At 53.1% G+C, this 17,965-nt stretch overlaps 1 protein-coding gene across 1 annotated transcript; it reads right to left on the bottom strand.

Annotated features, from left to right (window-relative positions):
* Positions 1-10,554: 10,554 nt before the first annotated feature.
* On the bottom strand, positions 10,555-17,383 carry TRIM72 (tripartite motif containing 72; the record flags this gene model as incomplete). Its single annotated transcript, XM_079719625.1, has 6 exons — positions 10,555-11,132; positions 12,047-12,165; positions 13,059-13,081; positions 13,899-14,129; positions 14,218-14,313; positions 16,994-17,383. 6 exons carry the CDS (start codon positions 17,381-17,383, stop codon positions 10,555-10,557), a joined length of 1,437 nt encoding a protein of 478 aa, XP_079575751.1.
* Between the last annotated feature and the right edge of the window lie 582 nt (positions 17,384-17,965).

The following is a 17,965-nucleotide window of genomic DNA, read 5'->3' as shown; positions in this document are numbered from 1 at the left end:
ATTGTAAATCAATATACTTCAATTTAAAAAAGTAAAATATATATTTTGTTAAATATATGATTTCAGGGAATTCCTTGGCTGTCCAGTGGTTAGGACTCTGCACTTCCATTGCAGGGGGCATGGGTTTGATGCCTGGTCAGAGAACTGAGATCCCGCAACCCGCATGGCATGGCCAAAAATAAATAAATAAATAAATAAATAAAATATATGGTTTCTCTACTGGGGATCTTAACACTTCCAAAGTGGGAGTGCTGTCTCAAAAAGGTTTCTGAAGTAGGAGTGGGGAAAGAGATCTCCTGTCTTTGTTCTGCTAGTTCCTGTGACTAATTCCTGTGGCTGGTTCAGTTTCCTCACCCGTAAAATTAGCAATTTGGCCAAATCTTTGCTGAAGCTCCTATTAAGAAAGGAAGGCTGGCTGAGTACTGGGCAGAGAGGCAAAACATGACAGGTGTCTCTGGCAACAGGCTTCCAGCGCCCCCGGAAGAGCAGAGAAACCTCACCCCATCACAACCTCCCCCAGGGCCCCGCCTCCCTGTTCCCACCCCTCCCTCTTCCAGGACCCCTGGTCTGGCCTCCATTCTTCCCCGCTTCCTCAGTCTTGGATAACCAGTGCTGAGCCCATTCCCCACATCCCCACACCCAGCATCTGCCCCTCAGTCTCCCTTCCCCTCCCAGAAACCCAGTCATCTGGGCCTAGCCCCTAGTCATTCTTGGGAAATCCATTCTGCCTTCAGTACATGAAGATCCAGTGCCAGGTCTAGTGGTGCATGAAGCCACCTCCACACTCCCTTCTCCAGGCCTGGATGTTGCTCCCGGGCCCAGAGGAGCAGGCAGGGCCAGAGAGGATGACTAGGTCCTCACAGCAGGGGTAACTCAGCCCCAAGGAACAGCCAGGGGACCTGCTTCGCTGCTGTGTCCCTCCCAGGTCAGTTCCACTTGTCCCCTGCCACTTCCCTTCTCTCTTGTCCACACCCAGGAACTGAGAATCCTCTAGAAGCCCTCCCGCTGCCTCCACATTTACCTCAGGAAGCCATCTGAGATCAGAGACTCTAAGCCAGTCAGAGGGTGTGACTGACACCGGCTGGCGGCTGGTCCCTTGGGCCTCACACCTCTCTGTGCTTCAGGCCTTCCCCCCACTGCAGCTGCTTCTCCCCGCCTGAGGGCTTTCTCTGAAGCCTCAGAAAGTGACCTTGCCCTTGTGAAAGCAGGCTAGAAGTGCAGGGGAATGAACCCCCGCCTTGGAGCCACCCTCTACCTGTGGCTGACAAGAGCCAGTCGTGTCTAGTGTCCAGATCTTCCCCCTCAGGTGGGGTGAGGCGACTGCTTCTCAGGGGAGGAAGCTCCACTCGCCACAGTGCAGACCTGCTTCAGAACCCACCTTCCCTACCTCATTTCCCCACACCCTGGAGGGGGCCGGTTCCTGCACCTTATAAATAACCCCGCTTTCCCTGGGATCTTTGTCTTAAGGTCTGCTTCTGGGGGAACCCAAACTAAGACCATGGGATCTCAGAGAATTCTTTAGAGCAGTCCCTTTCCACTACAGATGAGGAAACTGAGACCCAGAGAGGAGACACCCTGCCCACCCCACCCCCAGCCTCCTGACGCCTGGTCATCACCACGGACATGGCCTCCTCCACTTGAAAGAGAACTTGCCAAAATACCTCATATCCTTTAAGGACTGTTTCCCAGACTTCATTCATTCATGTATCGTCTTTACAATTTTTGCCAAAAGCTATATGCCCTTTTCATATTTGTCACATTGCCACCTGTAGCATTTACTTCACATATTTTAATAGACTCTCTTTTTCACTTAAATTTTCTTTTTCCATGTTAGTTTTTATTTTAAAAATAAAAATTATATTTTTAATAGATAATACATTCATATTGTTCAAAATTCAAAAGATTCAATAACGTACACAGTGAAGTTTCCCTCCCAGCCCCGCCCCCAACCTCCCAGAGCCACAGAACCAGTTTCTTGTATGTCTTTCCTGAGATAATCTAGGACTATACAAGCGTGTGTGTGCACGTGTGTGTGTTTTCTCTAATACATGTATTTTTTCAATTTTTTATTGAGGCATAGTTGGTGTACAATCTCATGTAAGTTTCAAGAGTACAGCAATTTTTAAAGATTATACTCCATTTATAGTTATTATAAAATATTGGCTATATTTCCTATGCTGCACTAATACATGTATTTCTTTTTTCATTTATTTATTTATTTTTGTTTTGGGCTGCGTTGGGTCTTCGTTGCTATGCACAGGCTTTCTCTAGTTGTGGAGAGCAGGGGCTACTCTTCGTTGAGGTGCGCGGGCTTCTCATTGTGGTGGCTTCTCTTGTTGTGGAGCACGGGCTCTAGGCACGCGGTCTTCAGTAGTTGTGGCACGTGGGCTCAGTAGTTGTGGCTCACGGGCTCTAGAGCACAGGCTCAGTAGTTGTGGCACCCGGGCTTAGTTACTCCGTGGCATGTGGGATCTTCCCAGACCAGGGCTCGAACCCATGTCCCCTCCATTGGCAGGCAGATTCTCAACCACTGCACCACCAGGGAAGTCCCAATACATGTATTTTTAAAGTTAATGTTATATATCAAAACCATAGATAGAAGTCAGTATTACTTGCTTATAAATAGAAGGTAATGGTAAAGATAAATATAATGAATACAAAAGAAAATTAAATTCCTGCAAGACTTTGCTTATTATAGGGTCTGAACCTGAGACAAATATCTTTCTCTGTTACAAAGATGAGTAAGTGTCCGAAAGGTGCTAAGAGTCCCAAATGCGGACCTTCTCCTGGACTGAATCAGCAGGATTATAGGTGTATCAAAAAGAGAATAACGTTCTCGTGTGTGAGCCACTGATGAATGACTGTTCCAGTAAAACCATCAAGTTATTGTTGGAGAACATCCCTTCCAGAGACAAAATTTACTTCATGGCCTTGAGGTGTAAACTAGTTGTGAGTTAGACCGAACCAGCTTTGCCACTTCCTACTTTTGTTACCTCCTCTAAGCATCAGTATCCTCACTGGTTTGAAAAAGAAAATAACACTGATGGTCCCCACCTAACAGCACACTTGAGTGTGGTCCCATGAGACATCTCTCTCTGAGTCCTCATCCCTCCATCTTGTGGACATGTATGATGGCACCCACTCACTGCCAAAATGGGGAGACAGCAGAGAAATAGAAAGAAGAAAAGTTAAATCACCAGGAATCCCATGGGTGACATGTTTCGGCATTGCTTTTGTCTTTGTTTCAGAGAAATTTTTTCTCATAATTACAAGCATGGTGGATATATAGTTTGATATGACTGACGCTTGTTTGTTGTCTCTCACTTAAATCGTGAGTAAGTCCCATTTCGTTAAAAACTCTTCGACATTATATAGTACACTATTTGGTTCACAAAGTTTTATGATGGTTTGAAGGAAAAGAACATGCATTTACACAGAGGAAGCTGTTTCTATCCATTCAGCCAGGCCTTGGGCAACTGAACAGGGGGTTTCCTGGCTCTCGAGTCCTTTCCTGAAACCCCCAGCTCTACCCAGCCTTTTTAAATTCTTTGCTCAGGCTCTATTCTCAGGAAAAAGCCTGAAAATCAGTAACAACTTAGGTTGGCTATGATTACCTTCAATTTCACTAACACAGCATTCCTTCTGAGGATCTCAAGGTACCTGTCATATCCCCCCAGCAACTTCTTCAGATCTCTTTTAAGCTGAGGATTAAATAATGACTGTGTGGAAGGCGAAGTCAAGAAAGGTCAAGATTTGGAGAGAAACAGACTTGGGCTCCAAGCCTGGCACCATCAGTCCGTTGTCATGAGAAACACACTTTCCTCCAATAAGATGGAAACATAATTTCCATTCTCCCCCAACCCTCCAAGAGGATCAGATAAGATTATAAATTCGAAAGCGCTTGGTACAATCCTAAAGCACTACCTATGTAAGGTGTGGTTGCTTTGAAATTGGGAGGTTCTGAAGAAGTTAGGGTTTAAGGTTCAAACTCCACTTAGGGACAAGGAATTTTCCTATCAGGCAGAGTAGTGGGAGTGTTGATACATAGAGCACATGCTCAAGAGTTAGAAGCCGTCTCCTGCTCGAAGGAACTCACAGCTTAAAGAGAAATGCCTATCCTTGTTCAGGTACCCTGAGGGCACAAAAATACCCATGCAAAAGACACTCAGGCCTGAGCTTTTCAAAAACTTTTTCTCTAGAACCCACAAGGCATAGAATTCCAAAAACAAAAGACAAACTGTCTGATTAGGAGAAAAAACTTGCAACATATGTATGTAATTGGCAAAGGATATGTACGCAGAATTTATAAAGAACCACTATAACTCATTAGGAAAAAGGAGCAAGTGATACGCACAGGTAATTTTTAGAAGAGGAAAAATAACCGGTCTATAAATACATGTAATGAAAAATGTGTAAATTAAAATAACAGTGGGACACCTGAAGCTAACAGCATTGTAAATCAACTCTACTCCAATAAAAATTTTAAAAAAAGAACAGTAGGATACTATTTATTTATTTCTTACCACATTGGCAAAAAGAAAAAAGAATTTTTTAATTAGTTTCTGCTTTATAACAAAGTGAATCAGTTATACATATACATCTGTTCCCATATCCCTTCCCTCTTGCGAGAAAAAAGAATTTGAGTTTGATAATATTGAGTGCTGGAGAAGATTTAGGGAAACTATATTCTCATATTGGCACTGTTTGGAGTATAAACTGAGAGAGACAATTTTTATTTAAAGTCCCAAAGCTGAGGACAGTACATGATCACTGCCCCATATTCTGAAGAGAGCTGCAGACATACCCTTTGGGACTTCCTAGTGAGAGATCAGGTCCAGCCCCACAAATTCCACCCACATCACCCATCTGGATGGACTAGAGAGCTGTGGGGTTTCCCCTCCTGTCCCCCAAAGAGGGTTCCTCACACCCAGAAGCAAGTGATAGGGTTTCCCAAAAGAAGCCTTCACGGAGATTGGAGGTATCTCTCCCGCCCTGGGCTGCAGGAACTGGAAAGATGAAGGCTGGCGAGAAGTTCTTAGGAGAACCTGACACATGTCGCCTGGGCTTGGAGACCTACATGGGCTTGGAGACTGACGCTGGCTTCCCATCTGGAGGACTCTAAAGGGAGGACAGGGTATACAGGAGCAGCCCAAGATGGCTAGGCAAGGAGAGAGATAGGATCACGTCCTTATCTTTAGGTGAGAAGCCCTAGGCCAAGTGAATGCGGACAAAAGTAACTGGGCTCAAGGTGTGATAGGTCCCTGCCTGGGGCAGCTGCCCACCTGCCTTGGCAAAGGGACCCAGCAGTAGTGTAACCACTGCAGGAGTGTGGCGCAGGGACGCAGGGTAGGAGGTGAGGGGTTGTCACAGGAGAGCCCAAGAGTGTCTGCTTACATCACCTCTGAAGAACCCAACAACGCCTCCCATGAAAGCAGCAGTATTTGGATGCCCGTCATGACAGGGGTCCCAGATTAGAGCCACCACCAATCATATGTCACTCTGCCTCTTTTTCCTCTAAGTAACCTGAACCTTGAAGGAGCCAGCAGAGCAAGGGTGGGGAGGGTTTGGGGGAAAGAAGGGGATTGAGAGGAGAGTGAAAAACTCGATCCCCACCTCCTTTTCCATTGAAGTGGAAAGTGGTCGCTTTAAATTGACACTGATGTTGAAATTTTGAATTATGCTGGACTGGACATTCTCATACCTGAAAATGATATCAGAATGACTGTTCTGATAGCTGAGAATGACCCAAAAGCTATACAGTCCTCCAGAGCATGGCTGAAACCAATGATAAAAGATAGTTGCCTGATGTAATCCTTCAAGTCCAACAGCTTTGAAGTTTTAACCACTTCATGTCCATGCAATCCTTCCACTCCACCACTGTTTCTTCAAGTCCACAATTTAATGGTGACACCATTAAAATTTTTAAGACGCTCATGCTGGGACTCAGAAACTCCACTACTCAGTACCTACCCTAGAGAAGAAACCCTTGCACATGTGCACACAGAGGCACATCCACAGATGTTAACTGCAGCATTGTTTGTAATAACAAAGGTTAGAAACAAATACCAACCAATCAGGGAATGATAAAGTAAGCTATGACACATTCACACAGTGGAATACTACACCACAATCAAAAAGGAGAAGGTACATTTTATATAGTAACATGGACAGATCTCCTGACTGTATGACTGAATTGAAAAAAGGATGTTGCAGAATATGTAGAATAATATGTCATACTCATATAGAGTATGACACCACTTATACAGAAAGAAAAACACTGTATTATATATCAATATTATCTGTGGGACACATATACGTACAGAAAATCCTGGAAAACTACTCACCAAACTGACAACAGGGATCATTTCTGATGAGGAAGGAAGAGAAGAAATTAGGATTTGAAAACATGGGCAGAGGACTTTCCCCTTGTAAAATATTATTAAGTATATTCATGCATTATTTATATATTTTTTAATTTTTAAAATAATTTTAAGAACTCATATCCTTGAGGGTCTGAAAGTCTAGATCCAAACAGCCAGCACCAGTGCGAAACTTTGTGGACATCTCTTGTTTAATCTCAAAAATCTGTGCAAATTCTGTACTCCATAATGTTTCTTTTGATACGAACATGATGTTTTCAATGTTTACATATTGGTTGAATAACACAACTTTCCCACCACCACCGCCATTATCAAGAAAAAGAAGAATGGGCTTCCCTGGTGGCGCAGTGGTTGAGAGTCCGCCTGCCGATGCAGGGGACATGGGTTCGTGCCCCGGTCCGGGAGGATCCCACATGCTGCGGAGTGGCTAGGCCCATGAGCCATGGCCGCTGAGCTGTGCGTCCAGAGCCTGTGTTCTGCAGCGGGAGAGGCCACAACAGTGAGAGGCCCACGTAGCGCAAAAAAAAAAAAAAAAAAGAAAAAAAAAAAGAAAAAGAAGGATCTTGGCATAAAGGTGAGGCTCCAGGACATACCATGCACCTGTGGTACATCCTTCAGGGTCAGACCATCATGTTCCCAGGGATACTCGAACCCCGGGGAAGAGGCAACCGAGCCTGGCAGCCTAGTGAGATGTTAGTTGTCATGAGACCTAGGGTTATGAGGATAAATGAAATAAATGAAATATTGAATACAATGTTATTGACACAAAATGAACTCTCAATAAATGTTTTTGCCCGCAGTTTAGCATGACCCTGGCAGGTGCCAGTTTGCTCTTGGACACACAGAAGTCAGGAGGCAGAGCAAACCTCTCTGCAGCCAGTTGCAATGGGTTCCCAGAGTGTCTACGAAGGGGGAAGTATTAATACTAAAGGAGGAGATTCTGATCCTTTGCTGGAGGGATCCACATCTCTGTTCCCATTTCCCCTTCCTCCAGCCCCAGGGAGTTTCTGGCTGAACCAGGTGACCTCCATCCAACAAGGATCAGGCAGAGTTTCCCACACACTCGTGCCATCACGACTGCCTTTGGCTCAGGGACTCCATCTCTCACTCAGTCAGCCATGGGGAAGGTCACTGGGTCATTTCTCTCAGTGCACACAGCCAAGCCAGGCTAACTTTACACACAAAGAACCTGTGAAGGCTGTGAAAAGGAAGTTTCCCACTGTAATTCCAACAAAAGAAAATTGCCTGCTGTAACTCCAACTCGTGGAGCAAATGGCTGAGGGCAGCCGCTGAAGAGCCATGAGACCTATCCCCGCGTCTGTGCCCAGTCCCCGCAGTCTGCTCCCTCGAGCAAGGCAGGGACACAAAGGCAGGCTCAGGGACACCCAGGGCCCCTCACGGGGGCAGCTCTCTGGAGGAGTCCCCACAACAGTCAAGGACACATCCACCCAACCTCCCCTCTCTCCTTCACTCGGGGTCAGATGGGCATCACAATCTGACGGCCCCATTTTCTCTCTCACAGGCGTCTTCCCTCAGAAAAAATCCTTGCACATTTAATCCTGTCTTGGCATCTGTGTCTCAGAGCACCCATTTCCTAGAAAAGGGCTGGAGGCTCTTGGGCCCAAGAGCCTCCAGCCCTCCCCAGGCACCCATGATGGGGATTCAGTGCAGTGGTTGCACATTGTAAAGAGGTGCTGGGATCAAGAGAAGCTAAGAAATGTGTTTCTGGAGAAACTTGTAGGATGAGTAGGGGAAGGAAAAGCCATTCCTAGTGAAGACTTGCATAATATGGGGTGTACAGGGACCCCAAGAGCTCAGTAGGGCCAGAGTGTAGGCGTATGTGTACACAAGGCACAAGATGAGGCTGGAGGGGGGATTCCCTGGCCGTCCAGTGGTTAGGACTCCACTTTCACGGCCAAGGGCTCGGGTTCAATCCCTGGTCAGGGAACTAAGATCCCACAAGCCGAGCGGCGCGCGTGGGCGGCCAAGCCAAAGACTGGGGGCTTCTTCCTGCAGGAAACTAGGAGTCCTTGAAAGTTTTGAGCAACTCAATCACATGACCACATTTGGGTTTTTAAAAAGATTTGATGGGTCAAGACTGAAGGCTGGGCTGGCCATGAGAGGATACTGCCTAGCAGTAGGTCATTCATCTCTTCACACAGATTCAGTGAGGAAGGAGTCAGGATATAATCGTGTTTATTCATGCTGCTGGATTTGACAACCAAAGAATCCCTTTACTTTATGGTTTTATTTTCTAGCATGAAAGAGCTTCTCAAATGAATCCTCTCTTCTGTGTCCCAGAGCCAGGGGCCCAGGAGGCCCTCCTCTGTGAGACGCAGCCAGGAGTGCACCCCCAGCCAGGTCTTGAGGCCTTTCTTACCCTGCCCACCTTCCTCTCCCCCCACCTCCAGAAAATTCCCACAGTTGCCAGGGGGCCCCAGGCCTTTTCACACAGCAGCAGCAGGCCCGCTGGTGACAATGAATGGCCGCAGGCCTTCACCCTCCCTTAGGATGAGAGAGGCAGCAGCCACCTGTCCCACCTGCCTGAGTCCCCAAAAGCCTCTCCCTTCAGGGAGGAGGGACTCCCACTCTTGGCTTCAGCAGTTACTCCAAAACCCAAGAAACAGGGCTTTGAGTTAAAAAACAAAAGTTGGCTTTTGAGGAGGCAACTGGGGGGTGGGGGGTGTGATGAGGTGGGAGCTTCTATCCTCCACAAATAGCAGGGCCCAGGACAGGGCTAGCTTCAGGCTCTTTCTCTTGGTTGGCAACTTGGGGGATCTCCTCCATGTCTAGACACTCAGTGAACATATTCCAGAGACAAAGGGCAAAAAATTGGGAGTCAGTTTATTCACCCAGCATAGGCTCTGGCAGTTTTTATTTTTATTTTTTTAATTAATTTATTTGTTTGTTTTTTATTTTTGGCTGCGTTGGGTCTTCGTTGCTGAGCGCAGGCTTCCTCTAGTTGCAGCGAGCAGGGGCTACTCTACGTTGCGGTGTGCGGGCTTCTCATTGCAGTGGCTTCTCTTGTGGCAGAGCACAGGCTCTAGGCATGCGGGCTCAGTAGTTCTGGCTCACAGGCTCTAGGGCGCAGGCTCAGTAGTTGTGGCGCACGGGCTTAGTTGCTCCGCGGCATGTGGGATCTTCCCGGACCAGGGCTCGAACCCGTGTCCCCTGCATTGGCAGGTGGATTCTTAACCACTGTGCCACCAGGGAAGCCCTCTGGCAGTTTTTAAACAGCTGTTTCATGGAGGAATATGTTTTGGGTTTTCTATGCCTCATAGCTGATAGCTATGTGATAACTGACTCTCTATAACAGAGAGCTGACTGAACAGAAGAATGGCTAAGTCAGCGATGCTTCAGGTGTGATCCTGCTTGTGACCTGTAGCATCAGCGCCCCCTGCGGACTTGTTAGAAAGGCACATTTTTGACCTGCCCTGGCGCACTGAACCAGAACGGTTAGGTGTTTTGAAAAGGTGATATTGACGCATGCTCCAGTTGGGGAATCACCAAGTGGAAGGCCTCTTGCTACAGTGAGTCTGGACCCTGGCAGTGGAGGCCCCCAAGGGGGAGCAGAGTATGAGGCTGCAGGGGCTCCTTACTCTACATCAGGGCTCCCCAACCCCCAGGGCCACGGACCGGTGGCAGTCTGTGGCCTGTTAGGAACCGGGGTGGCACAGCAGGAGGTGAGCTGCGGGCAAGCCAGCCGAAGCTTCATCTGCACTCCCCATCGCTCCCCATCGCTGGCATTACCGCCTGAACCATCCCCCACACCCCCGCCCCCAACCTCCATCCGTGGAAAAATTGTCTTCCACGAAACCGGTCCCTGGTGCCAAAAAGGTTGGGGACCGCTGCTCTACAGAGTTCTCCAGCTCCTCCACGCAATTCTCCCCAAGCCCCGTGACGCTTCCTCAATCTGTTTCTTCCCAGAACCCTGGGGCTTTCCTGGTTCCCCAAGTGGAGTTCCCCCACTGACCTGACTTCAGATCTCCCTTTCCCACCACCACCCCAACCCCTGGCTGGCAGTCCCCTGTTCATGCCAACCCCAAAGTTCTCAGAACGCTTGGAGTCCCCGGTCCCCAACCCCCTCTGCCCTGCCTTCAAGCCCGGCAAACCGACCCGTCTCTCCTTCCAGGCCGGCAGGGCCCCGCACCCCTCCCCAAACCCGGCGGGCAGCTCAGGCCTCGCCGCCGCCGTCGGGCCCCACGAGCAGCAGCGGCTGAGTGTTCTTGCCCTTGTCGTGCCAGCACACGTCGAAGAAGGGGTACACAGGCCCGGGAAGGCGCTCGTGGAAGGCGAAGAGCAGCTCGAGCGCGTCGGGGTCGCTGGCGTCGTAGAAGGAGAGGACGCCATCGCAGAAGCTCAGGTAGATCCCAATGCGCGTCGGCCGCCTCTCGGGGGTGCGCAGGGCGCGGGGCTCCTTAGCCTCGACGTGAGCCTCCAGGATCTTGCCTTCGCGCAGCCCAAGCAGCCAGAGCCCCTGCGAGGGCACTGCTTGCAGCCGGCCGCGGCGACCGGCCGTGGCCGCGATCACGCCCAGCGCCCAGCGCGGCTTGTCGCCCACCTCCACCTCCCAGTAGTGCTCGCCCTCGGAGAGCAGCTGGTGCGCCACTACCGCCACGGCTTTGTCGAACTGGCGCGGGTCCTCTCCGGCCGGCGGCGCCTTCTGCTCCGAGCACTCCACGCGGCGGCCCGAGGCACACAGCACCAGGCTTGGGTGGGCCGTGCTCGGGTCAAAGGTCAGCTCCTGCAGCGCTGCCACCAGAGGGAGGAGGGTCAGGCCCTGCGGGTGTGGCTCCCGCGAGCCTTCTGCCCACCCACCTGTGGACCAGCTTCGTCTCCTCTAATCCTCCCGGCATCTCTGGGAAGTGAGCCCCTCTCTGCTTACTGGTGGGGGCCAAAGACCACACCTCTCAGGGCTTCAGATTGTTCAGCTGTAAAACGGGGCCATAATTGCCTCCTTCCAGGGTTGTGGGCAGGATTAAGTCGATACAAGGCATGTCACTGGCCGTCTAAGGCCCCAGAGCAGGAGATGGTCAGGAAGCCTGGTCCTAGGCCAGTCCCTACCTCACCCCACTGTGTGACCTCAGTCTTGATCCAGTCTCTGGGCCTTAGTCTTCTCTTGGATAAAATGGAGGTCCCTCCATTCCCACCAGTGAGGGCTGCACCAGCCTTGTGTACGTGTCCTGGAGCTCTGTAACCTGCAGCACCCCAATGTGCTTTAGCTATTGGGGAGAGGAGGCTGAGCCCTTGGGCCTCCCCAGCCGCAGGCCAGAGTCAGTGTCTGACCGCAGGGTTCCATCTCTGCAGGTCCTCAGCCCCCAGTTAGCAGGGATCATCATCTCCACTGGCCAACAGGGGCAGGGACGGGCCAAGGATCATGCAGGGCTCAAACCCGGGCCCCAGCCTCCCCTGCTGCCGGCAGCAACATCCTTTCAGTGAGCAGTGTCCTCACCATGTCAGTCACCCACCTGAAAACCCCACGCCCTTTCAGATCCTTCTCTGAGCACAGGTTATGAAGGTGCAGGGAAAACCCGAGGGAAAGGGGCAGTGGGCCCTTCTTGGATGACCTCCCCAGCTGGGGTTGGGAGGCCTCTCTGTATGTGGCCGGAGCCTCCCATCAACCACACAGATACAAACGCAAACCCAGAGCGAGACCCTCCCAGTACCTGGCATGAGAGCTCGGAACATCTTCCTCCACACCTGGAATTTGAAGTCATCTGAGATGACGGGCAGCTGGATGTCCAGACGGGCAGGTGGTGGTGACTCTGCCAGGATCTTCTGCAGCCTGGGGGGAGGTGGGGGAGGTGTGTGCGAAGGGACTTCCTGGAGAAGGCACGGGGTCGGGGGAGGGCAAGCGGGAGTACCCAGAAGAGAGGAGGACGCGTGCTGTGGTGGAGTTCCAGGGTCCCCCCGCCACCAGCCCCACCGCATCACATCCTGGCTTAAAACTCCTCTGTTGGTGTTTCAGTTGGGGAAGATGAAAAAGTTGTGGAGATGGATGGCGGTGATGGTTACACAACAATATGAATGTACTTAATGCCACTGAACTTAAAATGACACTAAAAATGGTTAAAATGGGGGATTCCCTGGCGGTCCAGTGGTTAGGATTCTGTGCTTTCACTGCCGATCCCTGGTCAGGAAACTAAGATCTCGCAAGCCGCACCAAAAACAAACAAACAAAAGGTTAAAATGGTAAATTTTATGTTATGAATATTTTACTAGAATTTTTTTAAAGCCTCCTGTTAGGATAAGGTCCAGCTCCTCCGCCCTTCACAGTTGGGCCCCTCCTGCCTCACCAGCTTCATCTTCCCTCCCTCTTAGCGGTTTGCACTGCTGTTCCCTCTGCCTGCAATGCTCTTCCACCAACTCTTTAACCTAGCCAACTCCTGTTCACTCCTTCAGCATCCAGCTCTACAATGCACACCTCCGGAAAACCTGCCCTGGCCACCCCCTCCCCTCCACAGCAGCACTGAGTGATTCCTGTGTCATGTGTCCCTGCCTGTCTCCAGGACCAGTCTGGAAGGTCCCTGAGGAGAAGGACAGGTTGGGTTCTTTTCTACATCCACACAAAGTGCAGGGGAATCGCAATGGACTGAATGGGAGTAGAGGGTGAGCCAGCCAGTGTCCCTGGCAGACAAGGGCAAAGTGGGAAAGGGGGCAGGGCCAGGCTGATCTCACCTGCTGGTCACCAGGCAGTATTTCTGGAAAGAGAGAAAAAGAGAATGGAGCTGAGCAGGCAGTGGGGACACTGGAGACTTCTGAGGGCGGGGTGGACCACAGAAATGCTGAGTGTGGGACCAGGAAGAATCAGAGAAGACAAAAGAAACCCAGAATTCAAGGTCACCCTTAGCCCTTTACCTCTGTGTGAATTAGAAAAAAGTACCCTCCTGGGACTTCCCTGGTGTCCCAGTGGTTAAGAATCTGCCTGCCAATGCAGGGGACACGGGTTCAAGCCCTGGTCCGGGAAGATCCCACATGCCGCGGAGCAACTAAGCCCGTGTGCCACAACCACTAAGCCTGCGCTCTAGAGCCTGCGAGCCACAACTACTGAGCCCGCATGCCTAGAGCAACAGGAGAAGCCACCGCAATGAGAAGCCCGCGCACCATAATGAACAGTAGCCCCCGTTCGCCACAACTAGAGAAAGCCCACATGTAGGCAACGAAGACCCAACCCAGCCAAAAATAAAATAAATACAAATAATTTTTTTAATTTAAAAAAGAATAAAGTACCCCCTTCCTCAAGAAACTAATTCCACCTGGTAAAAAAATTGTCCTAATAAATATGCAGACCTACAATATCTATGATATGAATGGTGCCCACTTAGATACAGTGTCCTTGTGCAGTGTCCAACTTAAACAACCATAATGGCCAGCTTGGGGTGCAGCCCTCCTCAGTGTGTGACCCTGGCTTGCTCCTGCCCCTCTCTGGACCTCAGGGTCCCTGCCTGACAATGGAATGAGGTCTCTGAGACCTGAACCCTGGCTGAGGGGCAGAGAGGAAAGCCATCCAGTGCTCACCATGAGGAACTCAGTCTGTGGCTTGTCTGCCACCTCCTCCAGCACCTTCTCCATCTGCCGCAGCTGCTCCAGGTAAGAGTTCAGGCTCCCCAGCTCCCGCCGCAAGGCTACCCCTGCCTCACCCCGTACACGTTCAGCTTCGCGGTCCAAGGAGCCCTCCAGTGCAGCCAGGAACAACCGCATCTTGCCCAGCTGCTCTCCCACGGCCCCCCGGAACTGACGCACTGTCTCCTGTGGGGACAGACAGACAGAAACATTTGGCTGGGAGCCCCCAGCCTAGACCCCCAGTCCCCGGGCTCTGCTGTGCGGAGCCCCTCACCTCCACCTCCACCAGCTGATGCTCCAGCACGGCCACACTCTTCTCCTTCCGCATACACGCCTCCTGCAGCTGCAGCTTCTGCTGTGGGAGCTGCGTCTGGGGGGTGAGACATAAAGAAGTGATGTTGCTGCCCACCTCCCCCACTTAACCTGCTCCCTCTGGCTCAGCCTCAGCGCCAGCTTCTCTTCCAGCCAGGCTGGCATCTTACCATACACACACTGGTCTCAAGCCCTTGCCGGTACTGGTTCTGAGGTCTAGAATGCTTCACCCTCCTGTTGTCTGGCTAGGTAAGTCCTCCCTAGCCTTGCCTTCTTTCCCTGATTCCATCCCCTCAGCAGACAACCCCGCAGCACAGGTATTTGTGAGGATGATAATCACAAATGTGGTTTGGTCTCCTCCACTGGGGGGCAGGGGCTTTGCACACAGCAGGTTTCCACGGTGAGCAGAGGATGTGTAAAGAAGAAATGCAGCCTCCTCCTATTCCTGGCCTTCACCCTACACCTAAAAGCAGAACCTTAGCAAAACACCCTAATCAGCCTCCCTGCACACCGGTGGGCTCTGGGGGTAGACATTTTAATAAAAATGTCTTCTGCATGGATGAACCAAAAATATCTGTGGGTCAGCTCCTACTCTAGGTCTGTCAGTTTGTGATTCCTGAAATGCAGGTGTAGGGGAGCTCCTATACCTCCAGCCAAAGCCACTGTTTGCTGGGAGGTGCACGGCCCTGGAAGCAGACATGCCTCCATGGCTTCCAACCTCAGTTTGCTCTTCTGCAGAATGGGAACAGTCATCCCCACCTCACCTCTGGTTGTGACAAATTGGCAGCCTCCTTCCCACCTCCCCCTAAAGGAAGCTGGGAGACCCTCTAGGCACTGTTTGCTGATGAATCCCCACAGGAATTGGACAATGGGCTCCCGTGGCCAGCCGCCAGGTCAGTCTCCTGCCCTAGACGTCCTGCAGGGCCACAGCCCTGCCTGCTGCAGGACAGGGTGGGCCTGGTGGCTCTCAGCCGTCCGAGGTTCATGGGCAGAAAGGCTGAGCCATGGGGACCAAGCACAATGCCACCCTAGAAGCTGGGGGCTGCACAGAGACTTTCAGAACATCCCGCAGTTAGGAGGTGTGGGGAGCAGTGCTCCATGACGTGGTGTGTGGTGGATCTTACCGACAGGCTTGTCTCCTACTCCGAGGCGTGCAGGAGGAGGCAGTACGGCTTCAGGGGGGTGTGAGTATCCCCCTCACCCGGCAGATCCCATTCAACCATACTTGGGTCTGGCACATGGTCTCTGGACCCAGCCCCTCTTCCTCCCCAAGGACCCAGGTATTCAGTCCCACCCCAGGCTTCCTGCCCCGCTCCTCCTTCAGGCTCCTTCCAGGGATCCCCATTTCAGACCTCCAGCCAGCCCCTCCCTGCGGCTTAGGGTTGGGGTGGTACAGACCCTGGCAGACTGTATCCCACCCCACCTGCCCCCTCGAGGCTCCTGGGCTGCCTGGTGCCCTGTCCCATTTCACGGACTCTGTTCTCTCTTCGCAGATAAAGATGGATAAGGATAGGAGTTCTGTGGTTATCAGCAGAGGTGCGTCTGGGTAGGGAGGGCTCCTGGGTGGAGGAGGCTCCTGCACTGGGTTAGGGACCACCAGCCAGCACCGAGCTGGACTGTGCAAGTCTGAAGCCGGAGGTATGGTGAAGTTGGGCCCCTGGGGGAGACTGGGGCCCTCGAATACCAGCCTCAGGGCGGGGTCTACCCCCTCTAGGAGTCTGGAGGCCAAGGAGAAGTGCATTGCAACGCTGATGTTTGTGGGCAAAGATTACCCACCCCCCACCCCCCAAAACAGCAGCGCGAGGAGAAGACGGTGGCAGCTTCTGCACCGCGGAGACGGAGACGGAGCACCGCTCCATGCCTCCAAGACCCCGCCTCCTCCCGCCCCTGCACCTGTCGTTTATTCTTCCAACGACCCTATAAATGCTTCATGACAGACCTCCTTGGGCCTGTGTATACATAAACCCTCCTGTAGCTGCATGCGTGTGATTTGCCATACGTATGACAGCTGAGCCAGCGTGTGCCTGTGTCCCCATTTGCCAATGTCTGCGTGTCTTTGCTGGGCTTCCATGGAGAGCGCCAACCTCGGGGCGCACAACTGTGTGTGGGCTCTGGAAGCGTTCGGAACTTCCAGCTCCAATCACAGTAACAGCCTGGACTTGGGTCTTGGTGCCAGCCTGGGCCTGTGCACAGAGGTGCGTACCCAGGCGTGCCTTGGCCTCCCGGGTCCCCTTGGATTAGGCCACATCTGGTGACGGTCAGGCCCGCACAAGCTCGGCTGCTCCAGGGGCGCGGGGGGGCCACCGCCCAGCAGCTGTGTGCCCGCCCCGCCCAGCACCACGCCCCCCCCGGCCAGCCCCGCCCCTCTCACCCGGGCCTGTGCCCAGCAGCAGAGCCTGCGCGCCTGGGCCGCGGGCACCGACTCAGTCCTCGCTCAGCCCCCGGCTCCGCAGACTCCGCCCTGTGGCTGAGTCCCCCGCATCTCCGGCGCGCTCCAGCTGGCGCGCCTATCCCGCCGAGGCCGGTCTCCGAGCGCCTCTTCAAGGCTCGGGTCTCCGCCAAGCTCCGCCTTCAGCTCATCAGCCCCCCTATTCCCTAGCCGCCCCGCCCCGCCCGCGTACCCGGCAACTCCAGGCGCCCCGGGCCCTAAAGCTCAAGAGGCCCGATCGGCCCGACCCCGACCCGTCCAACAACCCCATCCGCCCCCGCCCCCCACCGGAGGCCGCCCGCCCCCGCACCTTGAGGCGCGCATGGGCTTCGGCGGCGGGCAGCAGGCGGTGGCCGCGATGCGAGCCGAGCGAGGCGCACACGCCGCACACGAGCACGCGGTCCTGCTCGCAGTAGATGCTCAGCGGGTCTAGGTGCTCTTCGCAGTGGCCCTGTGGCACCTGCGCCAGCCCCTCCACCAGGCGCGCCAGCTGCAGGTTGGTGCTGAGCGCCTGCGGCCGCGTGGGTGCCTGGCAGCTCGGGCAGAGCACCGTGCCGTCCGCCGCCGGCTCCCCTGCCACGCGGCCCAGGCAGGCGCGGCAGAAGCTGTGGCCGCACTCGGCTGTCACGGGCGCGTCGAACAGCTGCAGGCACAGCGGGCAGGACAGCTCCTGGTGCAGGAGGCCGGGTGCAGCCGACATTGCGGGCCTGGGTAAGGAGGTGTCGGTCAGGGAGGCTCAGCGGAGCCACAATCCCGGGCCAGCCGCAGCCCCAGGCCGGGTTGGCAGCCCCGCAGGGAGGAGCCCCAGCCTATAGAGGCCTCTCATCTCAAACAGGAAGGGACTCTGGTTCCGGCCAAGGGAGGGAAGGGGACCCCCTCTCAGTCCCAAAGGCAGCCTCAACTGCGGTTCTCAGCCCCGGCCCCCCAAATAGCCCCTATCAGGGACCCGGTCTCAATCCCAGTTCCTAAACACGAGGCTGGGTTGCAAACACGGTCTTACCCCCTGTCCTTCCCCCGACTTAGCCCCAGGCCTCAGCCCCAACCCCAGATTCTCCAGCGCCCCTCCCCCCCCTCCTCTCACCTCTCCAGGGCCCGCAGCCCTCCCCTCCCCCATATCCCCAGGCCGGCAGGACCCGCAGGACTCACAGGTCTGGTTGGAGATCTTGGACAAAAAGCGACTCGCAAGAGGCCCAGTCAAGGTCAGGCCTAACTGTAGGTGGGTCAGAGCTGTGTCTGAAGACAGGTGAAAAGGAAGCACCGAGCTCAGACCAAGGACAAGGGA

Source organism: Hyperoodon ampullatus (genome assembly GCF_949752795.1).
Source record: "Hyperoodon ampullatus genome assembly, chromosome: 14".
NCBI classification, from domain to species: Eukaryota; Metazoa; Chordata; class Mammalia; order Artiodactyla; family Ziphiidae; genus Hyperoodon; species Hyperoodon ampullatus.
The sequence above is the reverse complement of the archived record's forward strand: the minus strand, read 5'-3'. Positions and strand labels throughout refer to the sequence as shown.